The sequence below is a fragment of the Gavia stellata genome, chromosome 3 (assembly GCF_030936135.1).
Source record: "Gavia stellata isolate bGavSte3 chromosome 3, bGavSte3.hap2, whole genome shotgun sequence".
Classification (NCBI taxonomy): domain Eukaryota; kingdom Metazoa; phylum Chordata; class Aves; order Gaviiformes; family Gaviidae; genus Gavia; species Gavia stellata.
In genome coordinates this window covers 1,469,334-1,495,269 of record NC_082596.1, presented here as the reverse complement: position 1 = coordinate 1,495,269, position 25,936 = coordinate 1,469,334, and the positions used below count along the sequence as shown (strand labels likewise).

The 25,936-nt window shown below is 46.0% G+C and overlaps 1 protein-coding gene across 4 annotated transcripts; it reads right to left on the bottom strand.

Moving 5' to 3' along the window:
* Positions 1–25,936, bottom strand: EEF1D (eukaryotic translation elongation factor 1 delta). 4 transcript variants are annotated; one of them, XM_059836307.1, is made up of 10 exons: positions 25,893–25,936; positions 24,054–24,082; positions 13,333–13,456; positions 11,409–11,480; positions 4,585–4,653; positions 3,282–3,378; positions 2,903–3,006; positions 1,762–2,010; positions 910–1,104; positions 1–97 (listed from the first exon to the last, which is right to left on the bottom strand). In XM_059836307.1, the coding sequence occupies exons 3-10, from the start codon at positions 13,450–13,452 to the stop codon at positions 59–61; spliced, it is 945 nt and encodes a 314-aa protein (XP_059692290.1). In that variant the 5' UTR covers positions 13,453–13,456; positions 24,054–24,082; positions 25,893–25,936; the 3' UTR covers positions 1–58. The 4 variants fall into 4 exon arrangements, with proteins under 4 accessions (XP_059692290.1, XP_059692292.1, XP_059692291.1 ...); XM_059836309.1 differs by lacking the exon at positions 4,585–4,653; XM_059836308.1 differs by lacking the exon at positions 24,054–24,082.

Below are 25,936 nucleotides of genomic sequence, written 5' to 3'. Positions count from 1 at the left end.
TGCACTCCCAATCTTGATCTTTATTAGTTACAGTTTCAGAAGGGATACAGTTTTGCTTCTAGATCTTGTTGAAAGCAGCAATGTCAACGCTCTGCACCTGAAAGGGAAGAAAAGCAGCAGCTAAAGGTCACCGAGGTGTTTTCAGACCTTCACAATGAAGAAAGCACTCACACTGGGGATTTCTTCACAGCGTGCACTAGCAATGCTCAAACAGATCAAGCATGGCCCAGGTCCCTTAGGCCAGCTCCCCGGCTGTGTAAGAGTACCTTTAAGGACTTATTTAATATTCCTTGCAACATCAGTTACAACAGGACACTGCACTGGGCTAGTTCCTGCATGAATCTTTAGACAGTCCAGCCTATGAAGAACATACATATTAAAACTTTCTAGCAACATCAAGATTAAAGAGCTTAAGTTCCTGAATCACCCTAAATATAGGCAAAAAAGTAGGCAAAGATTAATAAAAACAGGTATCTGGCATGCCGCTCTCCTAACAGCCAGACTAGGAGCTCTACTGAGCCTACTTAATCACCTCGCACAGGGCTGGAGCTCCTGCTATCGTTTCCACGGAAGGAAGAAGGATAGGGAATGGAGACATCTCCTCCAGCCTCAGCCACCGAGGTGAAACATTTGTGTGTCTACCCTGGTGCTGCCCAGGCTAGGTGTAAAAGCAGGGGTTCCCCAAAGTAACAGCCTGCAAAGCAGCTCCTCAAAATATCTGCATCAGCCAGCCTTAAAAATATATTTAAATATACTATACAAGTGTCTCAGCAGGCAGACACCATCAATTCCATGCAGTTTTCTTCTAAAATAATCCAAGTTTGCCAAACTCTGCAAACAAACCTTAGTTAAAAATGACCCCGCAGGTCAGGCATCACTCAGCATTACACAGCTCGCTGAAAGACTTACGTAATCTTCAAACTTGGTGATCTCCTCCTCCAGGATGTCTGTCCCGACTTTGTCATCCTCCACTACACACTGGATTTGGAGCTTCTTAATGCCATAGCCTACTGGGACCAGCTTGGAGGCTCCCCACACCAGCCCATCCATGTGGATGGACCGGACGCACTCCTCCATCTTCGCCATGTCGGTCTCGTCATCCCACTGCAAAAGCGTAAAGTATCAACGTTAGTGTTAGTCACCATTAACCCCAAGAGGTATCCAGTGACTTAAAATTCAACGCTACACCTCTCGGTACCTTTTGGCCGATCCAAACTGCCCCTTTTCTCGGCTATAATTTTCAGCGGAATTAGCTGATGGGTTAGCCAAGTTAAATCTGACTTTGCAGCGATGCTGCGTAGCGTGTGGGTTTGATTCTACCTATAGGTGCTGCAGATGCAAAGGGGATTCTTTCTGGAGCAACACAACCACTTTGGAGTGCTCACTTCAAAGGGACTTTTACCAAGGGCATCTCTCAGAGCACTAGCCAGTCCCGAGTTTTTGTTCTACCATGACAACTTGACAAAGACAGGTTTATTCCTATCTTTAGGGCATTGATTATCTGTCTTTTCTCTAAAGAAAAGGGTTAGTCCTGGTCAGGGGAACCTCAGCCTGCATTTGCCACGGTGCAAGGAGCAGGGCAGCAGCACAAAGGCCACGGATCCCAGCTGCACTATCCCACCTCGCTCCTACCCCTTGTTTGGAAATCTGCAGGTCTTATCTTCACCAGTCCACTCAGACGTGCAAGCGAGACGATTTACAGCCTCCTGCAGCACAAGACGTACAGCCTCACTTGGGAGCTCCCCCACTTCAGTTACTCACTGGCTTCACATCCAGAAGGATAGAAGACTTGGCAATAAGACCCGGTTTCTTGGCCTTCTTCTCCGCGTACTGACGCAGTCTCTCCTCCCGGACTTTGGCAGCCTCTTGGTCTTCCTCTTCATCGTCGCTACCAAAAAGGTCAATGTCATCATCGTCGTCTTCCTCTGCAGCAGCTGGCTCAACTTTTTTTGCCGGTGAAGCAGAAGGGAGCTCCACTTTCTTGGAGGGAACACTGAATGGTTCCACTTTCTTCATTGGGGTGACGTGCGTTCAAGTTTGCATTAAGGAAAAAGGGGAGAAGATTAACCTGAAGTTGAATCACAGCAGCACTCAGGAGAAACTCAGGAACAGAAGTCTACATTGCTCAAGACGATGAACATGGCCCACACCATGTGATTTGTGTGAAGAATCAGCTATCGGCCATCAAAATAAGGACATTCGACCAGATGGACCTTTGAAACCGTGCGGCATGGCCGTACTTATAGAGCAAAAACCACCATGCAGCCAAGAGCTGATCCTCCTCCTAAGGGCTTGGGATATCTAGACCATGAGAGTCTGAGTGGGACAGCAGTTGGGAATGCAACCGAGCGCCTTCCCCTAGCATGCGGAGGAGCCTACGCATTCTGGAGGCTTACTGCAGAGACCACCAGTACCACTGCTAGCATGTCTTCCAACCTACAACAAGAATCAATCAAACTGGTGTCACACATTCAGCTCCCTCAGTTTTCTCTTAAATTAAATACATTCTTATAGGAGACATTGGCTAAAAATGTGTCATCGATTCTGCTTATCTATTGTAACGAAGTGGCATTTTAGCTGGTGTGTGCTAAGAAACTCACAGCACCATGGGCTAAATGCTAATCAAGTATATATAAACGCCAAACTTCCACAGATCTGCACCGGCTCTCCCTAGCTGACATCGCTAACGCAGCTGCTTTGCTGGTCTCAGGGCAGAACACTCCTCTCTACACATACGTTTTGGAAAGATGATAAGGCAGCTGCCAAAACTGCTGGAAAACCTGCAACAAACTCATCCTAACTATGAGCATCTCTCCATCTTCAGACAGCCACGAGACCTTGGAAACGACCTGGCACTTTGTGACAGTGAAGCATTCAAGAACAACACTTTGCCAAGGCTCACCTGGGTTGGAGGAACCGGTGAGGGCTGGTGGGAGGTAGATGACTTTTCCAGAGCATTCAGGCGGCTTTCCAACTTGAAGATGGCCATCTGAAGGTCTGCAACAACTGCAAGACAAGAGGGGGGAAAAAGAGGGGGGAAAAAAAAAAAATAAGAACTTTATCTTCTAGGGTCTGCATCAGCTCTCAAGTCAGGACAAATTTGCTTCTGCTCAAAGTGGGCTTTAAAAACCACCGGTTGCCCCAGTCAGAGGGAAGCCTGCAAAGCTCTGACCAAGACACCGGCATGTTCTCACCTGGTGACAAAGTCAGTAAGGGATACACCCCACAGAAGCAGAACCCCATCCAGTTTTGCTTTCATGCCAGAAGATTTTCCCACTTACCACTGCGAAGGTTTTGGTTTTCTACCTCCAGGTGAGAAATTCTGGAAAGGAGTTCGTTTTGGTCACCCGCAGGCCCAGAAGAGGTTGTGCTTGCACTCTGCAACAAGGGAAATGGAGATGAAACAAATCTGTTCACTTACTCCCAAGCTCAGCAGTTCAGTGAAGCAAAGCAGAGTCATGCCTTCAGGGAAGAAAAAAATTTGAGAGCTAATCTAAGAACAAAGACATTTTCTCTAAAGGCTTTATAAAAAGAATATACTAGCTCTATAGAATGAAGCATGGAACATATCTTGAGAAATTTCAGCTGGCACTGATGAGCAAAGGATAAAGTCATTCTTTACAGTCTCAGATTACAAACTGCCACTAAACACACAAGAAGTTTTGAAAGTTTCACACTAAGCCCCTTAAATGCGGCAGCTGGTCTCCTCTTACAGACAAACCAAGGCACCGAGCACAGAAGTGACCTGCTGAACGTCACACAGCGAGTCACTGCGAAAGCTGGAAAGAGATCCGGGCATTTCTATACTCCCACCTTCCCCAGTCCACCCTTTAATTCCTCTCAAAATAACTTAAACCTACTTTAAGACATCCTGAGGGAGCAATTATACCCATCCAGCTTCAAAAGCATTTGTTTTAACAGCAAAAAAGAGTTTTCTCTTTTTTTAAGGAGGCCCTTATCTATCAATTTAAATCAGCAAAGGGAAAGAAATTAACAGGCCTTCAACGCTTTAAGTGCCATTTATAACTGAATACAACAGAGAAAATAATTTATACTCTTTCAAGTGCACCCTGCGTATAATTATAATGTGGTTCTCGGTTACAGTTGACATGATTCTGAGATCTTAAGTGACTGCAGAGATGGAGAGAGGGAAATACAGGGGTTAAGATGAGGAATATGTGGCACCAGGAAAGCAGGTCTGGGAGATGCCTGGCCCTGGGATGGAGCAGCGCGAGCTGCTCGTAGCAGAAAGGTCAAAGAGACCCTTCTCCACCCACCCAAAAAGGGGCAGGGGCCAGAGGTCAAAAGCACCATGAAATCAATCTCCGACATGGCCTTTGCAGGGGATGCAGGCTCAGGAACGCGACTGCAGATCTGCAGTCCCCGGACACCAAGCTGGGAGACCTAAATGCCCTGGTAGAAGATCCTATGATGTAGGGTGAGCTACGACCACGTGCCGAAGAACAAATGCCTCTCATCGTAACGAAGGAGAACTTGGTCCATCTCTCCCAGGCAGGGTTGTCCTTGCCCTACAACGTCCTCTCAAATCACACAACCAGCTCCATCCGTGCGCAGGTGACTTACAGTTGAGCGGCCTGACTGCCTCTTGTGACGGGCAGAAGGAGCTTCTTTACTACGAGGAACTGTCTTCTGCTGCAAAGGGCAAAAGGTTTGGGGGATGTTTGGTTCAACACGGAAGATAGAAAAGGATTTCACTCATGCTGGAAGAAGGCAGTTCAAGTGCAGGAAGCAGATCCACATGCAGAACAAATTGTCAAGCAACGTGATACAGCCTCACGCCAACTACACACCGAACAAAACCTGCACAGAAACATTTATCCATGAACTCTGCCATCTTCTTATTAAAACATCTCAGTGCCTGCAGAAAGGTCACGCAGCTGGGTGGCAGAAAACTAGATTGAGATGTCTAGAGCATGGTCTTAGTCATCTCCCCATCTGTAAAATCAGGGGTGCAGCACGTTGCATGCATTACTGCGGCATGCACCACAGTCTCATTAGATAAAATCTAATACCTGTCAGATGCAGAAACACATGCTAATTTACCAAGACTCTTAATAACTCCCCAATTACCACTAATGCATCTCTCCTAGAGAGGAGTAAAGCAACACAACACCGGTCGGCACTAACAACTTGATGAGAGCCCTGCGTGGACTTCCATCCTCACGTGCACCACCAGAACAGAGGCTGCTAGCCACAATGGGCTCATCACACCAGGCTGGCCCTAGCCTTATGCTCCAAAGACAAAAAATTAAACCTCAGATGAACTCATCGCCTGATCTCTTCCTGTTCAAGTTACACCATCAGGGCCAAGGTCTAAGTTAATTCAGTGAAAAGTGAATTCTGGCAATAGTCACATCCATCCCTGCCCCTTGAAAAAGCACTTCTAGTTTTGACTCACGATCAAACACAGGAGCTGGGTCACCTGCAAAGAGATACACAGCTGGGTTTTTTCCCCAAAAGCAGCCTGCTGATTCAGCTAAGCAGCCAGCACCCACAGGTATTTTAGCAGTTTGAAGCCCTAGTCACGTTGTCAAGCCAAACGCTGAAGCATTTCAGCAGGCTCTGCGTTTGCCCTGGTGACTGGCTACCCTGCACACGACCGTGGATGTTCAAGACGCTGCAAGATGGCTACGCCTATTCGGTGCTGCAGAACAGCCCGTTTTTAAATGCTGGCTCTCAGGTTTAGTGGAAGCATTTGCCACAGAAGCCAGTTGTGCCTCCACATTTCTCTTCCCTGTTAGTAATAACCCCTCAAAGATGAAAAATCTAAATTGAGGCAGTACCATCTACCTTGACACTCGTCAGCTGCCATCCCGGAGTCTCAAACGGAATAGGTCAGCACTGCTTCTCCCTGCAGAAAAAACATTTACAGCTTGGCAGGATGCCTCCAGCTCAAGATAAACCTGGCAGCCTTGTGTGGTTGTGTCATTCAGGGGAAGAGTTTGAGAAAGATCACAGCCATTTTCCTAAAAAAGGGTGTAGCTATGGCTTGCAAGAGCAAGGTGAGAGGACTTTGAAACACTCTGCTCTGCACGAAGCCGTTCTCAACAAGGAAGAGCATGGAAATATGACGCTTTGTACGGCAACAGACCTTTTGAGTACTCTAAAATCCTAGGATACAAACCTAGCTGTATATTGCTGTCAGGTGCTGTTTGTAAAGCTTCGTGTAGCACCCAGGGAACTGCGCAAAGCAGAGCTCTACAATGCACAAATTCCTTCCCTTTTCACCCTTCCTTTGCCAGCTTACGTTGAGCCTGCAGGTGAGACGACATTAAGGTTGCAACTATAGATAATGAAGCCCAGAGGAGAGTCAGAATTCTCAGCGGGGCATTTAAGTACGTGCCTGCCCATCAGTATGCGGTAATACAGGTAGCACAGGCGCTCGAGGAGCTGCGGCACAGATATCTGGGTGGCTCTGTGGGGAGTCGTCTGACCTCTGGGATTTTGCAGCTGCAAGTTGCTACTGAGGTCTCTGAAGAAATGGCAAGATTAATGAACAACCTGGACGCACTTACAGGTTTAACACCCACAAAATTCATGTGAATAGTTCAGTGTTGTGCACCTGGATGAACAGATTCGGCGTATTACATATGCTAAGCTAATCCTAAACCCGGATTCACTTGCTCCTCTGGGCTGTATTTTTCACGCCTGTTTAAAAGGGAGGTTTACAACACAGCAGGGGCTCACTGTGCTCACGGACATGGCACAGCACAGGGTTTTGACCATCTTAAAGGTCTTTTCCAACCTAAACGATTCTATGACTTAAATCAACACCCTGCGGAATTCAGACATTACTTGTTAGTCCTGGGCAACCCCAGGGCAGGGTGAGCCCGAGCACAGCCATCTCTTGCTGGCAAGAGAGAGCTGCCTGCCCCAAGCTCAAGCAAATAAGAGATGAAAGGTCTTCACAAACCAGGCCAGCCATCCTTTGGGAACCTGTAACTTGTGTAAAGCACAGTATAAGAGGCACAATGCTGAACCAAGTTCCAAATTCTGGGAGGTGGTCAAGGCACGCGTTCAGAAATTGTGGGGAAGTTGCCTTTATCAGACTGTGGACTTTCCCCTGCTGTGAGGATGCTTCGAGCTTTTAGAGATGTGGTCACCAACCTAAGCTACAGACTACCTACAGTGTGTTTTTTCCTATGCACAGCCAAGTGCTATTTCCTCTTCTGACTCAACCATGCCAAGAGGAAGCTCGACACAAGCGTTTCTGAATTTTATCAAGGACAGTAATTCAAAATCCCAAAGGTGGGGAGTTCCAGAGCATCACTTCAGTCACTTCCTGCACATTGTCTCATCATCAGAGCTCTTAAAACCTTTGGCTTTTTCTAAGCTTAAGCCATAGTTTTTGTGCTGAACCCATATTAGTGATACACTGACCAGCGCTGCAACCTATTCAAAATATTTTGCATAGCAGAAGCACTCCGCCACCCCAGAACCACACCAAGGACTGCATGTAAATTTAATCATCCAAGCAAATTAAAACCCTTGGACTTCTTGCTTATGAAGGGTAGAAAACAGAATCTAGCCTCTGCCTCAAAGGGCTTTCAACATCTGGCTCTCTCTGTAGTTTGACTCTCTAAAACATACTTTAAAAATCAGAGATGAGAACACTGATTAATGAAGAAGAAAAAATTGGCAAATGTTAGACTTCTCCATATCAGCTGAAAGAAATCTGTTTGGACAACTACAGGTAAAATCTATTCCCTTGGTACGTCAGGCCCAACCAACGGACACAGCTGGAAAGCTGGCACTTCCCTCACTACAAGAAGCATCTGGATGTATCAACCCTTTTCCCTTAACCTGAGTTAATGAGTTACAAAGAACAGCGTGCAGATTTTACAAGCGAGGTTATAGACGTGATGTGTAGGTTTTCCAGTCCTGAGCTCATAAAGCACTCATAGCTTCATCCCAAAAATAAATCTTTCTGCACACAGAGACACAACAGCCTTTCCTTCAGGTCGGTCTACCTGAGCTCTGGTAACATGGGAAGTTGAGCCATGGTCAGATATACAAAACTGAACTGTGGGGAAATGATGTTGAAGAACTAGAAGAGGCTTTCCCACACCTAAGACCAGCAGGATGGACCCCAGCTGGTTTTCTACAGAAGGTGTGACCGTTCCCTGCACGCAGGTGAGTTTCTGAACGTGACCTCCAAACACTTTAGCCAGATCAGAGGTTTCCTGGGAGCTTTTCTTGTTTGAAACCCACATGTGGGAAACGCACAAATACAGAGGCTTTGTAAGAGGGAGCTTGGACAGAGAGGGGAATGACAGAGCTTCAGGCTCCCACACCAGCCACCTACCCAGTGACGCCCCTTTCGTTACAGCCCGCCGGGAGGGTGTAGGAAGCGAGAGTTCAGTCACCCGCTCTGTTGGACTTGCTTATGATCGCTGGCAAGTCAATCCTTTCCATGCCTCAGGCCCCCAGCTGTAAGATCTCTCACCACCTGCGGTCTCAATGCCACCAGCTGCAGTACTGCACACGTTTAACAACTTTTTATCTAGGAAAGCATTAGCGATGGAGCAGATGTCAACTGGAGAGATTGTTTAAAGCAGAGATGACCATGCAAAGCGGGATGAGAGGTATGTGCAAACAAATGTTTCCAGCATCAGAGCTTTGTACCCTCCTTCGGGAGGTACAAGCCACTGCCTCAACCCTTCTAATGCTCATTCACACATTTCAGAACACCACTATCCAGCTGAAGCAGCTCTGAAAACCGCCTTGGCTGAATTTGACAGCAAAAGAAGGGCACTAATCTTCCATCTTCCCATCTTGTAAGACCCACCTCTTCACTTGCTACATCTTTACACTCCTGACAATAACTCTGCATGTTCAGGTGGAAAGGAAGACTAAATCCTGACCATAAAAACATGCTTCGCTATTATTCTGTAGATCAGATAGTATAAATTTGGCTTTCTGAAACATAAAAACAAAGTTTAAGCATGTTCTAAAGTCAAGCTTGCTTTATGCCACGGCTGTCCAAGATTAACGATGATCCCTCAGAAACGCAAGCTACAAAAGCTGATGTTTCCGACTTGTTTCTCAACAGCTCCGTCTTTCTAACTCACACATGAACACAGAAGATCCGACTGTGGTTTACCGCTTCAGGTTCCAAGGCAGAGATGTGGCAATGTGTGATAAAACTGAAAAGGTGAACTCTCTGAGGTATCGTATAAGCCAAGGTAAGGCATGATCAGTAAAATGGGATTACAAAACAGTAAGGACGTCACCGTTGCCATGTGCTCTGCTTATTCAAGCAACTGCATACTTTGAGAGCAGAATGGCAGCTATAGGTTAAATTACTAGAGCATGCCCCTGACAGCAATGCAGATTAGGGTGCACAATGCTTTCCCTAACAGTCATGCAGTAACACAATGCTTTTCCTTCAAGCCTTCACTGTATAGTCTCAGTTCACTTTTTACAACACCCCAGATTCCAGTTTTAAGGCCCTATGGCTCAGTCCTGACCTTAAATCCTCAAAAGCCCACCAAGCTTTCTTCACAGGAACAAAAAAAATCCAGCAGATGAATTTTTTTATATTCAGCACTAACTCCAACAAGTACCGCAGGAGTGCAAAGGACTTTATATTCTCAAATTTCTGTTCTGGCTTTGGTCTGGTGCTTTGCCAGTTCTCCCAGTCTTCCCCATGACAGGATCTGGACGCTTCAAACTTCCACGCTTCTCACGTAAAGAAGCTCTCTAACAGGAGTCACAGGCCAGGGCATCTCCTCATCTTTGGCAAACCACAGACCACTCAGCAAGATGAGAATATGCCTTCAGGGTAGACCAGCAGCACTGTCAGGTGATTTGTATTTAGGTTTCCTGCCCCTCCTCACCACATCCAGCCTCTGCCCCTAAAGGAGCAGGTCTTGGAGGAAGCAGCTGATGCTGGACCTTGCCCAGTTTGAAAAGGTCCTTCCGAAGTCATTTAACACTCTGCAAAACGTTCTCCAACCCTGTTTGGGGTTTGGGGGCTCATTTCCCCACATAATTTGCCTTACCAAAGTCCAAACTAAAAGTCTTTGAGACGGGCTGACAGTCTCTACTGAAAGCCCAAACATGTTATTTCAGATCTGAACTTAAATGAGGCAGTTCAGGAAGATCTGTTGGCTGAAATACTGATGCTGCAGTAAGAAACTTAGCATTAGAAAACTTCCAAGTATTTTCCTCCTCAACATGTTCCGGTTTAATATTACTAAGATGTCTCAACTTTCCATCGCTTCCCATGCTGTATTCAGGACCACTGAACCTAACCAAAGCAAATTTAATCCTTTCCCACCATCCTTTCATCAAATTTCCCTGCACTTCCTGCATCCACTTCCAAATTTCCAGTGCAGTACTGAGTATCTTGGATCGCTCACATGAGCGGTTGTAGAAGTTGCTTTTGTAGTGGCAAGTTCAACAGGCACAGTGAGACCACCGCGGGGAAAGCAATTAGCCTAACTCCTTCGCATTCATCCCAAATGTCTGGCTCCTTTCTGCTCGTGTTAAGGAAGGAGGAATTTGAAATATTCCTCTTGAGAAAGGCTTGATTCCCTGTTATTATACTGACCTAGAAACTGATTGTGTTAAATACCCCAAGAGGGAGTTATGAGGCCAAATCAACATAGGTGAAGGATGGATACCCTCGGATGGAAGGTATGTGCAGGTATGTAGCAGGCCCACTGCAGAGGTAAGAAATGAAGACACATGGGCTGTATTCTGTGAATTTTCTTCACCAGTCCACTTATTAATTCAAGATCTCAGCTTCCTCTTGAAAAATTAAAGAGTTTTAACAGTGTTCTCTACAAATATCAGCAGAAAAACACCTCCAGAAAGGATGTGACTGAACTTCTACAGGATGGTCGAGACTTAGAGCTAGTAGCCAAGCTGAATTCCCTAGATGCAGCAGATGGAAGATACCATTTTTTTGCACATACCCTAACTGAAAGCAAAACAGGAAAGAGAAGGTGGCAGCTCAGTGTACCCCAAGAGAGACATACCTACTCCTGCTGGCAGCTCAGTGCTTCGCTACCCAGCAAGGTTATTTTAACAGTGACTTGTAACTTGTTAGATAAGACTTGTGGGAACAAACTCTAGCATTCCACCAGCAGAAAAAGTAAAGAAATGCATAGTTGGAGACTTTTAACCCAAATCCAGTTAGTTTTAAAAAGCACTGCAGGCTAGCAAGCAGGTAAGCAGCATGCACTCTAGTAGTAATGGTGCTCTTGATCAGATGGAGCTATGCTGGTGGTACACAGCGCTGCACACCTTAGTCTTCTCCTCTAACTTAAAAATAAAGAAGCCACACAATCTATGAAGTTGTCACAGCGGAGTTCTGTGAGATGCACCACAGCTAAAAATGGTTGCGGGTAGCCAGCTGGTGAGAGAGCTTGGGTACTCACTCCGGCCAGCGATTTCTGGATATTCTCCCTGGCTCTGGCAATGTCGCGTAGGATCGTGCTGGCTCCGTTCTCCTGCAAACAGTGCAGAAAGAACCAAGATTTTTTTAAAAAAAAAATATGAAACATGGGAAACTGGTCAGGGAAATTAAAAAAAAAAGGGGGGTAAAAGTGGGGGAGGGTTCCTTCCAATGATTCAGCAAGTATTGCAAAATTAGCTGCAAGGAGGATTGGTTCTAAATCAAGCAGCACCGACTGCAATCCCTGGTCACATCAGGCCACGTGTCCAGAAGATCATCCAGTCGAGAGCTTTTAAATTCTCTCTTATTCCCCTGAACAGCTTGGCCAGCTGCCAGCCAGGCAGAGGGTTAGAGTCACTTCAAGGAGTTGGAGTACTCCTTAGAGATCTATCGTTGGGCAGCTCTTTTTCGTAGTATTACCTGTCATTGTAGTCAGGCAAGAAGTGACAGCCCTAACTGAAGTCTTCTATCCAGAGAGGTATGACCCAAAGTACAGCAGCACAAGTTTTTTTTCTCCCCCCGCATGCTCCTGCTGCCATGCCTTAGCCTGGATTTGAAGATTCCCTTCCTAGGGCACAAACTCAGTTTCTGTGACCCATTTACTCCTTGCCTCTCCCAGACTGCAACCCCACAAGCAAGATCCAAGACATAAAACTGTCCACAAGCCCCAAACCCCATGTCAAATAGACCATAGAAGAGCAACAGCCTGGACACATTCAGGTGGATACCACTTCCAGGTCGCAGGAAAGTTTTAAGGAGCGTGGCTCTTTTCCCTTAGCAGGGAAGTGGCTGATAAACTGCTGCAGAATCTCCCCCAAAGCCTTCACACCACTTCTCAAAGGCAGAACTTCTTCACTGGAAGCTCCTTACGTGGCATGAAATAGTCTAACTGTTCTTCTAAGAGCACTGCAGAGGTTTGCACTTTTAACATCTACTTCAAGCGCTCATCTATAGCTTCTAATTTTTATGCAAGTGTCTATAGGCGCCATGCCACCATTATACTAGCATGGGCAGCAGAAATTGTCAGAGTGTGCCTAAGCAGCTATTACTTAAGCAAAAAGCTTCCCCTTAAACACTTGCAAGACAGCCATTTCAAACTCTAAGCAGCTTTCTACATAACCAACCAAATGCATAAGCAGTTAACAGCTCTTTATGTGGCAGGAAGAGGTTACAATAGCTCTGTACCTTTAACAAGTGGTAATTTTGGGCTAATATTTAAGCTTGAACTACTTCAGCTCAGGTGTGTTGCAGCAGCAGCATGCTTCCCCTCCACCTGCTCCCCCCAACTCACCAGTACTGGGATGCAGTCTTCTGCAGGAGCATACTGATTATTTCAGGGGGTACACAAAGAGAGGAACATAATTTGTGCGGTTTTTGGAGCCATGGTGCCTCTCTTCATGTACCCAGTATATCCCTTGCCAAGGGAAGGTTAGCTGCTCCAAAACTGCAGCAAAAGAGCATCTTCCCTGGCTGAATGGGGACAGGTGAATTCTTCGCCCAGCCCAGCCAAGAGAACCACAGCTCTCAGGGTTTGCGGCTCAAACTGTGCCATTAGATCACAGATAGCATCCATACCTTGCCATAGCAGCCTGAAAAGATTCAGAGTAACTGCTGCAACCTATAACTGGTTCGCCTGTTGTTGCAAGGGTGTGTGATCTCTCAGTGCACTGGTTGTACGGGAGAAATTCTTCGCAGGCCACAGAAGATGGTCTTTCAAAAGGCAAAAGGGGTCGTAACTGGGGGTAGGCTTAAGGAGCTCCAGAGAAGACACTCACATGTGGAAAAAGCAGCACCCAGAGTGGAAATAATAGAGGTGCACGTCCAGGTGGATCATGTCCTTTCCCCTGCTCTGTGCTAGCTCATGAAGCTCCAGCGCTCTGCTAAACCCTATTGAGAACAAGCGTTACCTGCTGGCGTGAAGAGCTGCTAACTGGCCCGTTCATCTTCTCATAGTATCTTCTCTCAGCATCGTCGTACTTGTATTTCTCAAACCAGATCTTCTCATGCAAAAAGTAGTCGACTGCCATTTTTCTGCAGAAAGGAAGAAAAACCCCAAAGTAAATTCCTAGAAGTACTTACGGTTAGCAGCTTGCAACGAGCTTGTCAGAAGAGCGTTTTCTTCCCCCATAGAGTGTGCCTGCAGCTCTCTGCTTGGCTGTTTCCCCTCCGTTGGAAAGCTTTAAGTAAACAGGATCCTATTAAGAAAGCAGGGCAGTCTAATCACCCACCCATCTGCCCAGCCTGATCTGCATTTAGTGACAGAACACCAAGCGGGGACAGAATAAATCAGCTGATCTGTACCTTCTTCCACAAAAAAGCTTTCCGAGCAGGATTTTCTAGATCATTCTAGACACGTGGGAATCTGCTGCTAAGAAAGATGTCTTGTGTATGAGAATCAAAAAGGGAATAATGCTTTTAATTCTTAAGACGCCTGGCCACAGTGAAACCAAAGACTGAAGAACACACAGCTCCAAGCAGCGCGTGCCACACTACAGCGTGCCAGCGAGGGAGCACTCTGTGTGCGACAGGCAACTCCCGACACTACGGCTCACAAATTTAAACGCATTTCAGTCTTCCTTGAACACAACTCAACTGCGTTGACAGCAACTGTTGGCTGTCTTAGGCTAGTACACGCCTCTACCTGGTCATGCCATGCTTCACTAGGTGAAATCCTCCTGTAAGGAACAGCCCGGCACAGCGTACCGCCTGACACCGACCAGCCTCCGGGAATCCAGAGATGCACACAATTTACAAGGTCACCGCAGGTAACCGCACACGTGCCCTTTTGGAAGCTGCTGCAATTGTTTAGAAATTAAAATCATCAGCAATGCAACACTTGCAAGGAACAGACACCTGTCACTATAAGGAGGAACAGCATAAAACATCCTAACACTGCTGTGAAATGGTGTAAGTCATTTTTTTTCAGTGCAGCAGCTTCCAAAGGTTAATTTCTGAACTTGAAGGCAAATGATGGAGCCCTTGCAACAGTATGAGAAGAAGATGTGCCCTTATTTCAACCCAGGGGACAGCTACAGAGCCAACATCCATTGAGGAGATGGTGAGAGCAGGGATAGAGCATCACAACGAAACCACACCGTTGGCAGGTTCCACCACACAACGCAGAGAGCAACTAATGGCAACCCGCAAACCCTTTCCTCGTCAGCTCAAAAACCCTGCAGCTTCTCCAGTAAAACATCTCCATGGGAGCCAACAGATGAGTCCTGTAAAACAAGCACGCTTCTCATCTACCCATTCAGAAGAGACCAGAGGCCACCATACCACACAGGTCCTCTGAATGAAGCCATTCCCAGCACTCAACCCTCCAAGACCCTTCTTGAGCTGCCAACCAGTATCATTAATAGACAATCCCAGTTACAAACTTATGCCACATATTTTACAACAACACATGGACTTCCCTGGGGAAGGGTGAAAGGCGTGACCAAATACGTAGTTCCGTCCAACTAGAGAGAAAACTATCCCAAATAGGACAGGGTGAAAGGCATGTGTGCTCTAAAGCTTGTCTGTAACCCCCTCTATCACTTAACAGAGATCTTAAAACTTGCCAACAAATCCAAAGAAACTCAAGGATCAAAAGGGTCAGAAATAAGGCCTGATGCTCCAAGAGCCTTTTTTCCAAGAACTCAGTCACTGCAAAATAAAATCCAAGCACTGGCCTTCGGACAGGCTCCCAGGGCGTTACAGCCCTCTGTGCAGCAGACTTTAGGGTTCAGGCAGTCGTATATAAAAGCACATTTTTAACACCGGAAGCGCAGTATCATACTGCACCTCATCCAGGACTTAAAACGCCGCCTTTAAATGCTTGTCTGTAAACTGATTTATAATTGCAAGTTACAAGTATGACGGTCACCCTCAATTTGAGAATGCACTCTTCCTGCCCAGAAACACACACGCACATCAAACAAGCTGTAATCCTGTCCCAAAATTAACAGCGGCTTCCAGACCAAATGGTTTAACCAATTAGAAAGGCAACTTTCTCCCACAACGAAGCAAATACAGCACATGCTCATGCCAGACGGATGCCCTAAATTGTATTTCACTGTCATCCCCAAGCCATCTTCCAAGCCAGATGCTGGTAGTGATGCTCAAATGTAGTCATGTCTTGCACGGAGCTCAACAACCAGCCTATACGCTCTGCAGAATTGGGGCTAACCGCTTCTCTGAAGGACCTTGTGGCATTTTAAGGGGGTCAAACCTTAGCTCACTTACCAGCCCTGACTTTAAATGGTTAACCTCTGGCACCGCACAAATACTACCTTTAGCCACCAGCATTGATCCAGGAGAAGGGGGTTCCCTGAAGGACTCTCCCCCAGTTACCCTGGCCACAAACAGGCTCCCTGGCTCGGGAGCAGCATCTCCCTACAGCGGCATGCACGCTCGGGTCCTGCAGACACAAAGGACACCCGTCTTCTACACATGCAAATTCTTTCAGCTCAATCCTGACCCGGCAGTTTTTGCATGTGTGAGTGTTACCCCAGAATAAACTTCTCCTACTTTGTTTCTGGTGCAGGTACGCTTGAAGCATAAGCAGCTGGTTGGGAGGAGTTTACTACTGCGGATTCCTGCATCCCCGTACTCTCTCCTGCTCTTGACATCTTCAGAGCCTCAGCTGCATAGTATCGTGACTCGGCACTGTCATATGTCGGCTTATTAAGCCACACAGTTTCGCTGTCCTCATGCAGAAAAAAGCAGGTAGGCGGAGGTTGCTTAACATCACTGGGAAGCAGAGAGTTGGTGGCCATCTCCACGTGTTTGATGCCCGTTTCCTTTCCAACGCTGTGGTCCTTCCTGTCCTCGTGGTGGTTCTTCAATGCTTCAGGGCAGCCGCGTTGCTGCTGTCTGACTTTGCCTGACGGATGACCATCAAACATGTTCTCGTAGAAGCTCTTCTCAGCATCATCATAGAGAGGTTTCTCTAACCACACCTCTGACATGAGAGCCTGCAAGCTTGAAATCTGTGGCTTACCATTTACCGTCTGGTGTGCAGAGCCAGGCAAACTGGCAACGAAGGAAGCAGCAGAATCAGCAATGACGTCTGGAGCTAAGCTTGGCGTAGCAGGAGTAGGCAGGGCTGTAACATAGCCCTCATCTGGCGTTCTCAACCCAACGTTGCTAGTGTTTGACCACACAGACGGGATGGTTAGGACATTTGGAGGAACAAAGAACTGAGATTTTTCAATAAACGCCTCCTCGGCCTTGTCGAAGTCAAACTTGTTGACCCAGACATCCTGAACAACGTGGTGACACGCAGACAGATTACCATGGGAGCAGGGCAGGGCTGCTGAAAGCATCCTTGGCTTAGGAACATCTTGGACAGCTTGTGACCTGGCCACTAAAGGGGACTGCTCAACAGCTAGCGCAGTCTCAGGTGCCTCCTGGTTTTGACAATCCACCATTTTTTTCCTGTACACGTTCTCAGCATGATCATAGAAAGGCTTGTCAAACCACACACGGTCAGCTAACAAACCAGTCAGAACAGAGTCTAACTTGGAGGCTGCGTTTTTGGGTTTTGGAGAACGCTTCCGTTTCCTTTGTTTCTTTCCGTTCCTTGCTCTCTTCAGGTCTCCCTTGAATTCACTTTCAACGGAGTCATCATTGCAGACTCCGTTTACAGCCTCTACCTCCTGGCACTCCTCCGGGGCCGCAGCAGCTAGCATCGCTTCTCTTTCGTAATGCAATCTCTCCGCTTCATCATATTTGTGCTTGTCTACCCACACTTTTTCTACCGGGCAGGGAGACTTCCTCGTCCTCATCTTCCAAAGAGTGGCAGCATTAAAAGATAAGCACAACAATGTAGTTGCAGCAAGACTAAATAAAGCAAGGGCATGCATCAGACTTTAGTAATTTCTTAAGTAATACAAGAGTGTCAAAAGCTATCATGCCATTATTATTCATGGTAAAGAGCATTTCGTTCCATTTTTCCTTTGTTACAAATTTCAATTCAAAGAAATTAAACTACCTAAACACCTCCAGTTTCCGAAGTCAAGATAAGCTTCCTCCTAAAATACTTCTGCTGTTCTGACAAGTATTCTGCACATTACTATTTAAAAATAAAGGCACTGGCTGAAGGCACTTCAAATTTCACTTCTGAAGAAAACCAGCAGGAAAAAAACCAACAACGATGAGGTTTTGATCAAATCCCTGGTAATGTAGAAGATATTTTTCCCAGTTAGTAGATCAGCCCTTAATTACTTGTTAGGTATTCTCAGTTAAGCACTGATTTGGGAAGACAGGCAAAAAAAAAGAAAGATGCCATAATTCTTGAGTGTATTTAGAGGTCATTGCTTACACCTATTTGTGTTTTGCTGCTAGAAAGCTGGCAGAGGGAGCTGACTGAAAAACTATAACTCCGTTTTGGTTTAAAACCCCAGTTGCTGGCAAATTAAAATTGACCATGAGCTGAAGATTTCATGATTAATTTAGCTTATAAAAATAAATCTTCTACTGAAATGAAAAAATATTGCATCTGCTTTGCGTTTTCCTGCCCTAGTCACACTTTACTACAGGAAGAAAGAAATCAAGCTGCTCCTAGTATGTGTAGATTATTGGAAATGGTATAGGAAATACCTTTCCAAGTACAGAATTTACTGTACTGCTCAAATATCTAATGAGTAAGTAACTACCTCTCTGCCAAACACGACTACATGGTCAGATCCCTGGAGTTAAAAAAAAGGTCTGAAACAACGTACGTGGAAGCCAGCTCTCCCTTTAGCTACCGACAACTGTGAGTTTTATAGATACAAATTTATCTGTGACAGGTTGCCAAATAAAATTCACATACAGCTGAAATATCCTCCAGACTTCAGTCAATGGCTTGCAGTTCCAACCATTCCTGGAAGATTTTACAAGCCTCAAGTCCGGGGCTTGACAGACCAGTAAAAACAATAAACTATTATGACAAGTAAACACTTTTGCCTTTTTAAACTTCCAATTTAAATTTATATATTTTAAAATATTAAAGCAATGTAATACCATATTTCAATTATAAAAATTACTAGGAAAAGCAAAAGTAGATCATTCTTCTTACTGGAGTTGTGAAACTGCTCCTCCACCAGCTGCTGAAAACACTGTGATACAGCTAAAAACATTTAAAAATATCTAAATTGAAACTTATTTTGAAGTCTTTACACTCTTCTCTTGCGTTTCACACCAGTTACAGAGCAGCAACACACTTCTTACTACAGACAACTAGAAACAAACCAGTGCTTTCAATAAACATTAATCTATTTGTTGCCATCCACATCAAAAACACCCCAGCTGGAAGCAAACACATTGCAAGGTAGGAGCGATGCTACGAGCAAGCAGTAGCTTGGATTTACTCCTCAGGGTAAGCTCTGCTACTACAGCTTCCACAGCATTACCATCAAGCAGTGAAAAACGACATCACATATGTCACACAGACCGAAGGCATGCCAGTGCCACTGAAGAGCCTGCACAAGTTATTTTGAGGTACAAAGATATGTTCCTGCTGTAAAAAAAAAATAATCATTGAGGCAGCCTCATACTCCTGATCATCTCAGTTGCTGGATAAATAATTTAAGATATTTTTATATTAAGTAGCAAACAGCATCCCCCTTAAAAAAATAATCTTTACAGGAGATGCCAATTTAAATAGGATTCTTGGAGGGTAACATCAAGAGGAGGCAACACCTGCTACAGCAATACCTGGATTTCAATCATTTGGCAGACTGGAAAAGGATTAAATGATGCAAATTAAAAGTCTTGTGCACAAAGGCACTGCTTTGCAGCACGCACGTTCTAAAATACTGGCCAGCCGGACCTAGTGTAGCAACCTGCCAAGCACAAAAATCCGTGGGAAAAGCAAAATGCACAACTGAAACTGCATAGGTAGGACAATACATTTGAATTTTTAGGTTACTTAGGTTGATGAGGACTCCTAAACAGAACATCAGATTTCTGCATTTGCCTGACGTGCTGTGCTTGGCTCTACATTCACGTTCATTTGAGTTATCTCAAGGAAAAAGCATAGTCTAGAAGTGAATAAAGCCTTCAAGGAGATCCTTTACTGAGAATATTTCATTAACCCAATATTCTGAGGTTATGATTTAAACTATTTCAAGAAGAATCTCTAGTGGGTGTAACGAGAAACCTGGACGTGACTCAATACAGCTCAAACTGTCAGACCTTTAAATATTTAATTTGCATTACAGCCATTAACATTTCATATAGAAAGAGCATGACCATTTGACAAAAACAAGACTAAAATTTGCGTTTTCCTATATTTAATTATAGGTGATTTTGCCCAAGTCCTTTAGCAAACAGCTTCAAGCACTGGAGTTGCAGCCCCCACGTCGCTCATCTCAAGGGTGAGGTGCATCATTGAGGATCTCTCAAATCAAAGAACTGTCTTGAATCCAAGTGAGACACAGGTGAATTTAATAAATAAACCTGTAAAGGTCCACTTATTTCCAGTGGAAATCAGGAAACTGCGCACTAATCTGTCTAGTAAGAATTATCAGATCAGTGCCTATATTCCTGATTTTTCCAGAAAGCGCAAAAACCACGTGACAGCTAGAGAGTACTTACTTTTTTAGCTCCTATGATAGCATTAAGAAAAAAGATAAAGTTAGAGAAAGCTTCCAGTTCTAGAGATGCAGCAGCTAGTCAGCAAGGACACAGAATGACAACAGCCAGATGTATTATCATATAGTTAACTCTCCCCATACATAATACATTTAATTAAACTTACAGCTGGTTAACTCTCCAGGACTACATTATCTTCATCAACCAACACCACAGACCCTCAGTTACTTTTAATTTTAAATAAAAAGCAATAAAAAAACATATATCCAAAAGGATCTACCCATCACAACAGGGAACCAGCCAGAGAGGCTCCCAACCTGCCGTAGCAATACTGTCAGCTGGTGCAAAAGTGAAGTTCAGATCCCCCAGTTTCAGGTACCTAAAGACGAACAGCAAATACTTGAAAGAATTCTGAAAACGTAACAATGATAATGTCACATAATTAATTCACATGATTGTGGTTATTTCTACCATAAGTTAGCAATCTGTACAACATTCCACAAATGAGATAGAAATAAAACACTAGCACCAATACTCAGCCTGCTAATTTTTCAGGAAAAGCATCAATATGACATGTGAACGCCTGCGGTGGACCTTAAGACTTTAAAATTCAATTTAAATTTAAAAATCAAGAATTTAAGAGCCATATCTATGAGGCTACACTTACGAAGCCTGATGAGGCACAGCTGCTCATGTCATCAATTCAACATTACATGTGCAAAGGTATTTCTGCAAGGAAGCAACACAAACCCCCAAGCCAACGTGACCACAAATGGTCCCCATCAAATCTGTCTCACAGGAATTCGTGTTGTTTTTCACGGAGATTATTACCAGGGAAAATCTTCGTAAACGGAATTTACCACAACAAGCGGCAATACCATTTTCTGAAAACAAGTCCAAGATACTTGCAGCACCTATTTTTTTTTCCATGAGAGACCAAACCTTAAGTTATGATAAAGACAAGATTTTCAATGAAGTAAAGTTCACAAACACAAGCAAAAATTTAAAAAAAAGTTATTTATACTCTGTGTTCGTAAGTTTTCCCAGAAGAACCTGGGAAAAGGCATACAAGGGTTTTAATTACACAAACTATCACCTGAGCTGCTGCAGACAGCCTGATGAGAGATGGGAGCTGCAGACCATTAATACCAGACCAGAGCACTACCAGTTCTCCCAGCATACAAATTTACTCCAGACAAGACACGAGTTCACAATCCAGCTTCAACCAAGTTTGCTAAATCACAGTACGTTGACTGAAGGGAGGACACCTGATCTGACAAAGTCTGGAGGGACAAATTCACCTCTTTAGAGGTTCTGGAAGAAATTTAAACTGACCTGGACTTCTTAAGAGCCTGCATGTGTCACGCTGCTCACAGTCTGGTCTGAGGCAGCTAAGACTTACCACCACGCCAAACCACAGCCTGCACGGCTGTTTCAACGCTTTCCGCCTGGTTATTCTCAACTACTCACTTCACCTCCTCAAACAGAAAGTTTTACAATTAAAAGAACATGCTACTGTTTTATGAACACTCTCCACTGGCAAAAATCGGAGCACAGAAACTAGAGCTGAGTTGGAGACCCATCAGTCTGCACTTAAAGCGAAGTACAGCGACGAGAACATAGCTATGCTCAGGTCTGTCCCTCAAACCACTCCTGAGACCACATCCATCCACTGCCTAGTAACATTTTTCAGAAGTGAAGCAGTTTTTCATTTAACCAGCATTTTTTTAGCACGAAGATAAATTAATGCTTTGAGACAGAGGCAGCAAACTTTACAAAAAGTGTTTAAGAAACACAAATCTGTGAGTTGGGTAGAAAAATGTAAGGGCTCTTACTGCACGCTCCAGAGACTGGCTCCTGCGTACCCAGGACAATTTTGGCTATTCCACTGACAGTGCAGACAATCTATCGGGTGTTCTACAAAGCATAAAGCCACTGGAAAGGCAAATGCTATTATTAATATTTGTTGATGCCAGATAATCAAATACTCCCAAGTAACAAAGAATCACCAGTCAATGTTTAGGCCTCCCATAGACCGGTAAAGAGGGCTTACAAAAACATGAAAGTATTTAATCATAGCTACTGCTTCAGAGCTTTGGGCTTGGTGTTGTCTTGTCACCACGTCCTGGGTATTTCAAAAGCCAGAACAAATCTGTGCTGTACTGCCAGCGCTGCAGGGAAACGCATGAAGTTAAAAATAGGCAATGAAAAGGTCTCTGTTGTTGTTCTGTAAATCCGAAATAAGCTTTGGACTTCAGCTATTTGGCTACATTATCCCCTAAGTCTAGCTACTTTTTAAAAAGTCAGTAAAACAAAAGCGTACAATACGTTACCCTAAGGCTGTAGCCAAAAAAAGAAAGTTAAGTCAACTCCATTTCTTGGTTTAATAAAAGCCACTCTTTCTCTTCTGTCCGTGAGAAAGTTACATTTCTCCTGAATTGAGAGGCCTATAAAATAGACGTGGGGTTTTTTTTAGGGGGAATCAGGTTATAAATACGTTTGTCACAGCATCCCAGAGACCTAAATTCCATCAGGCCCTGCACAATTCCTTGCACTGGCACTAAACTGTGATTTTAATTTCAGCTGTGGGCCAGGCTGACCTGTCAGCTCCCAACAAGGCACAGCAAGTCCGGCAGCACCACGATTTGAAAGCAGCTCTCCCAGAAATAATTTAACCGTTTGATGTGGCTTAAAATATTTCTGACAGCCTTGAAAAAGTATCTTTAGATGAGCAAGAGCAGCAAATCTCATCTGTCACTGATTTCTGGAGGGATGTGACAGCTGCTTTCTGCAAGCCATAACCAAGAGGGCAAGATTACAGCCACAGTTCAACTCCCCTCTTCAAAGAAGATATCAAAAAATGGGCATCGGGGGTCACGGGATGATAGAGACACAGGGCAGCTTGCTGTGGTTCGACCCCAAAAACACCCCATGGATGCAGCCCCGAAAGTTAGGCAGGCAAGTCCTGATTTCTGCAGGTCCAAGCAGCAATCAAGCCAACACCAGTCGCTCTTCCCCCAGCCCAGCACTGACGGGTTCTCACTACAGGAGATTCTATCCCAATCCTCCACCTGCGTATTTGCTTACGTGCCCTGGTACAGCTGATTTTGACCAGGCCAACATGGTTATGTATTTAGTGCTCCTGTCCTACTGCAGTCACACCAGCCTTGCCATCAGAAGCTCCTGAACACTCATCCCAGCAGCAGCCAGAAAAATAAATGCCAGAAAACCCAGAAAGGGCACATTTGATGTCAGAGAGAGAGCAGAGACAGGAGCAAGAAGAACAGGCACCAGTCTGTTCCTTCCTACAGCCTTTCTACCAGCACCTGGGCTATGCCATACTAGAGACATCTGCGCTGCCCACGCCTTCCTACTGAAATGCTTCTCCTCTTCCCAAAACTGCTGCTGCTGCAGTCCCACACAAAAGCGAGAGCCATTTCAGCTAGGCATTTAGGCACCAGTTAGACACAGCTGCCTCGTACCTACCTGCTACAGCAAAGGAAAGGCAAGCATCAACCCTGCCCCGCCTCCTGCTTTTGTCTTTTTTGGTGATTCAGAGCTAAAAGAACTGAGACTGGTTTCACGCCAGAGGGTCTGATGGCCTCTTGCAGCTGAAGAGAGCAAATCCACCCCCTCCTCAACACTGGCGCTGGCACTGAGTCAATACAGGCAGCTAAAGCGAAAGAAAATATTAACGCTTGTGTAGTATTGCTCTTCTGCTGGTTTAACTCCCGAAATTTGGCCTTCCCCCAACTCACGAGCAGCAGAACCGGCGGCTGAAAGCAGCAGGACACACAGTCAGGACAGGGACCGCCTTCATCACCTCTGCTGTAATATAAAGCTCCACACTAACCTTTAGCCAGGGAAACGACAACGACTCCCAACCCCGATCACCTAAAAAAGCAACTCTTCACTCCAAGCAACAATGCTGCTGATTGCTAATGAAGAGATAATCAAGGACATGCGAAATCAGCAGTAGTGGAAGACAGGAAAGAAGTCACCTTCACAAGAAAAAGCAAAGTAGTTGAAAAAAAACAGCTTAGGTGAAGAGAAAAAAAAGGCATACCTGCAAGGTCAGGGAGAAAGAGGGCACACCTAGAAAAGGAGAGGAAAGAATTACAGCTATATGGCCAAGCAAAGTTCTTTTCTCCTCCATACTGAGCACGACAGGATCGTGAACATCAGATTACAATCAATTCCAAAACATCAATGATTTAGACATGAAAGAACAAATCCGCATTGATTTCTGTGAACACCGGGAAGGGAGGAGGGGAGGAATGACAGACCATAGCAGCCTCAGCAACTTTAGCTACTGCTGTAATGCTTCACAAACACCCAGAGAGCACATTAGCAGCCTCCGCACAACCACTCCTCCCTGGCTCTGCCCATTCCCCAAATACAGTTTTGAAACAGATACCTCCCGAGCGAGCTGTCGTTCAAACAAAAAGGAAAAGCCAAAAGAGAAGGACGGACTGCCGGAGGCACCACCAAGGTTACAGAGGGGTTGGGAACACCAGGACATGGAGAGGGAGAGGTGAGATGAGCAGAGCTCAGGTGCACCTACAGAGCAAGGGCGGGATGACGGGGGAGGCCTGACATTACAGGGCTCCCAGCTCCACACTAAGTTTGGAGAGGTAGCTAAGGGTCCTGGGCCACAGGCTGGATCAGGCCGCTGCTTCAGTTACAGAGGGCTGCCAGCTGCTCTGTGCCAGGACAGGGCAGCAGCTCGAGTTTCCCTTTACAGCAGGCAACTCGACAAGAAACCCTTGCCAAAATAAGGAACGGGGAAATGATCAAACCCCCGAAGCACTCAACGCTGCTGGGGGATGGGGGGTGCCCTAAAATCCCCTCCCTACCAGGGCAGAAACCACACTGACCCGACCCCCCAGACTTGAAGGGGTGAGGCTCCATGTAGCATGGGTATCCCCACAATCAGCACCCCAAAAGAGATGGAACCTGCCCCCCCCCAAAAAGGTGCACAGATTTAGGGATACCTCCAGCATCGGTCCATCCAGGCCTTACACCAGTAATAGGGTGCTCTTGCAACCACCTACCTAGAGCCTGCGAGGAAGAAGGGACCCCACAGAGAGGGAAGAACCCTAGAAACCCCCTTCCCTAGGCCTGAGAAGGGAAAAGGGATCTCACAGACGATGAGGGCCCCCCCCCCCCCCCTTTTCTAGGATGTGAAGGGCAAAGAGACCCCATAGGGAATGGGAAGGGCCTCCCACAACCCCCTTCCCAGACACAGTAAGAGAAAGTGGACCTAAGAGATTGTGGGGGGCATGGGGGGTGTATCACCACACTATTCCCTGGGACTTAAGTGTGGGGAAAGGTAATTCCGAAGAGCAAGGGCACCATCAGCTTTCTCCCTCAGGACTCCGAGGCAGGGGGGACCCACTCCCATTCCCGAGACCACGAAGAGGAAAGGACAAGACAGACGATGGGGGAACGCCACAGCCTCCCTTCTTTAAGACTGTAACAGGGGAAGAGACTCCCATATATAACGAGGATCCCCCGCAACTCCCCCCTTCCCGCCACTGTGAGGGAAGGGGCCCCACCGATAACGAGGTACCCCCAAAACCCCCTTCCCCTGGCCTACGAACAGGAAGGGGCCCCACAGATAACACGGGGGGGATCATCACCTCCTTCCTGGGGACTGTGAGAGGAAAAAAGGGCCCCACAGATGGCGAAGAGCCCCCCCAAGCCCTCCTCCTGGCCCCTGAGCAGGAAAGGACCCCTCAGATCATGAGGGGCCCTCACACCTCCCACCCCAGGGGCTGTGAGAGGGGCAGTGAACCCCCTAAAGACCCCCCAAAACTCCCACTACTGAGGCCCACGGTGGGGGATGAAGGGCCCCACTGAGCGGGGAGCCCGCCCGGCGGCCCGGTGAGGGGGGGGCACTCACCGGCAGCGCTGGGCCCGGGTAGGCCGCAGGCGGCTACGCTCCGC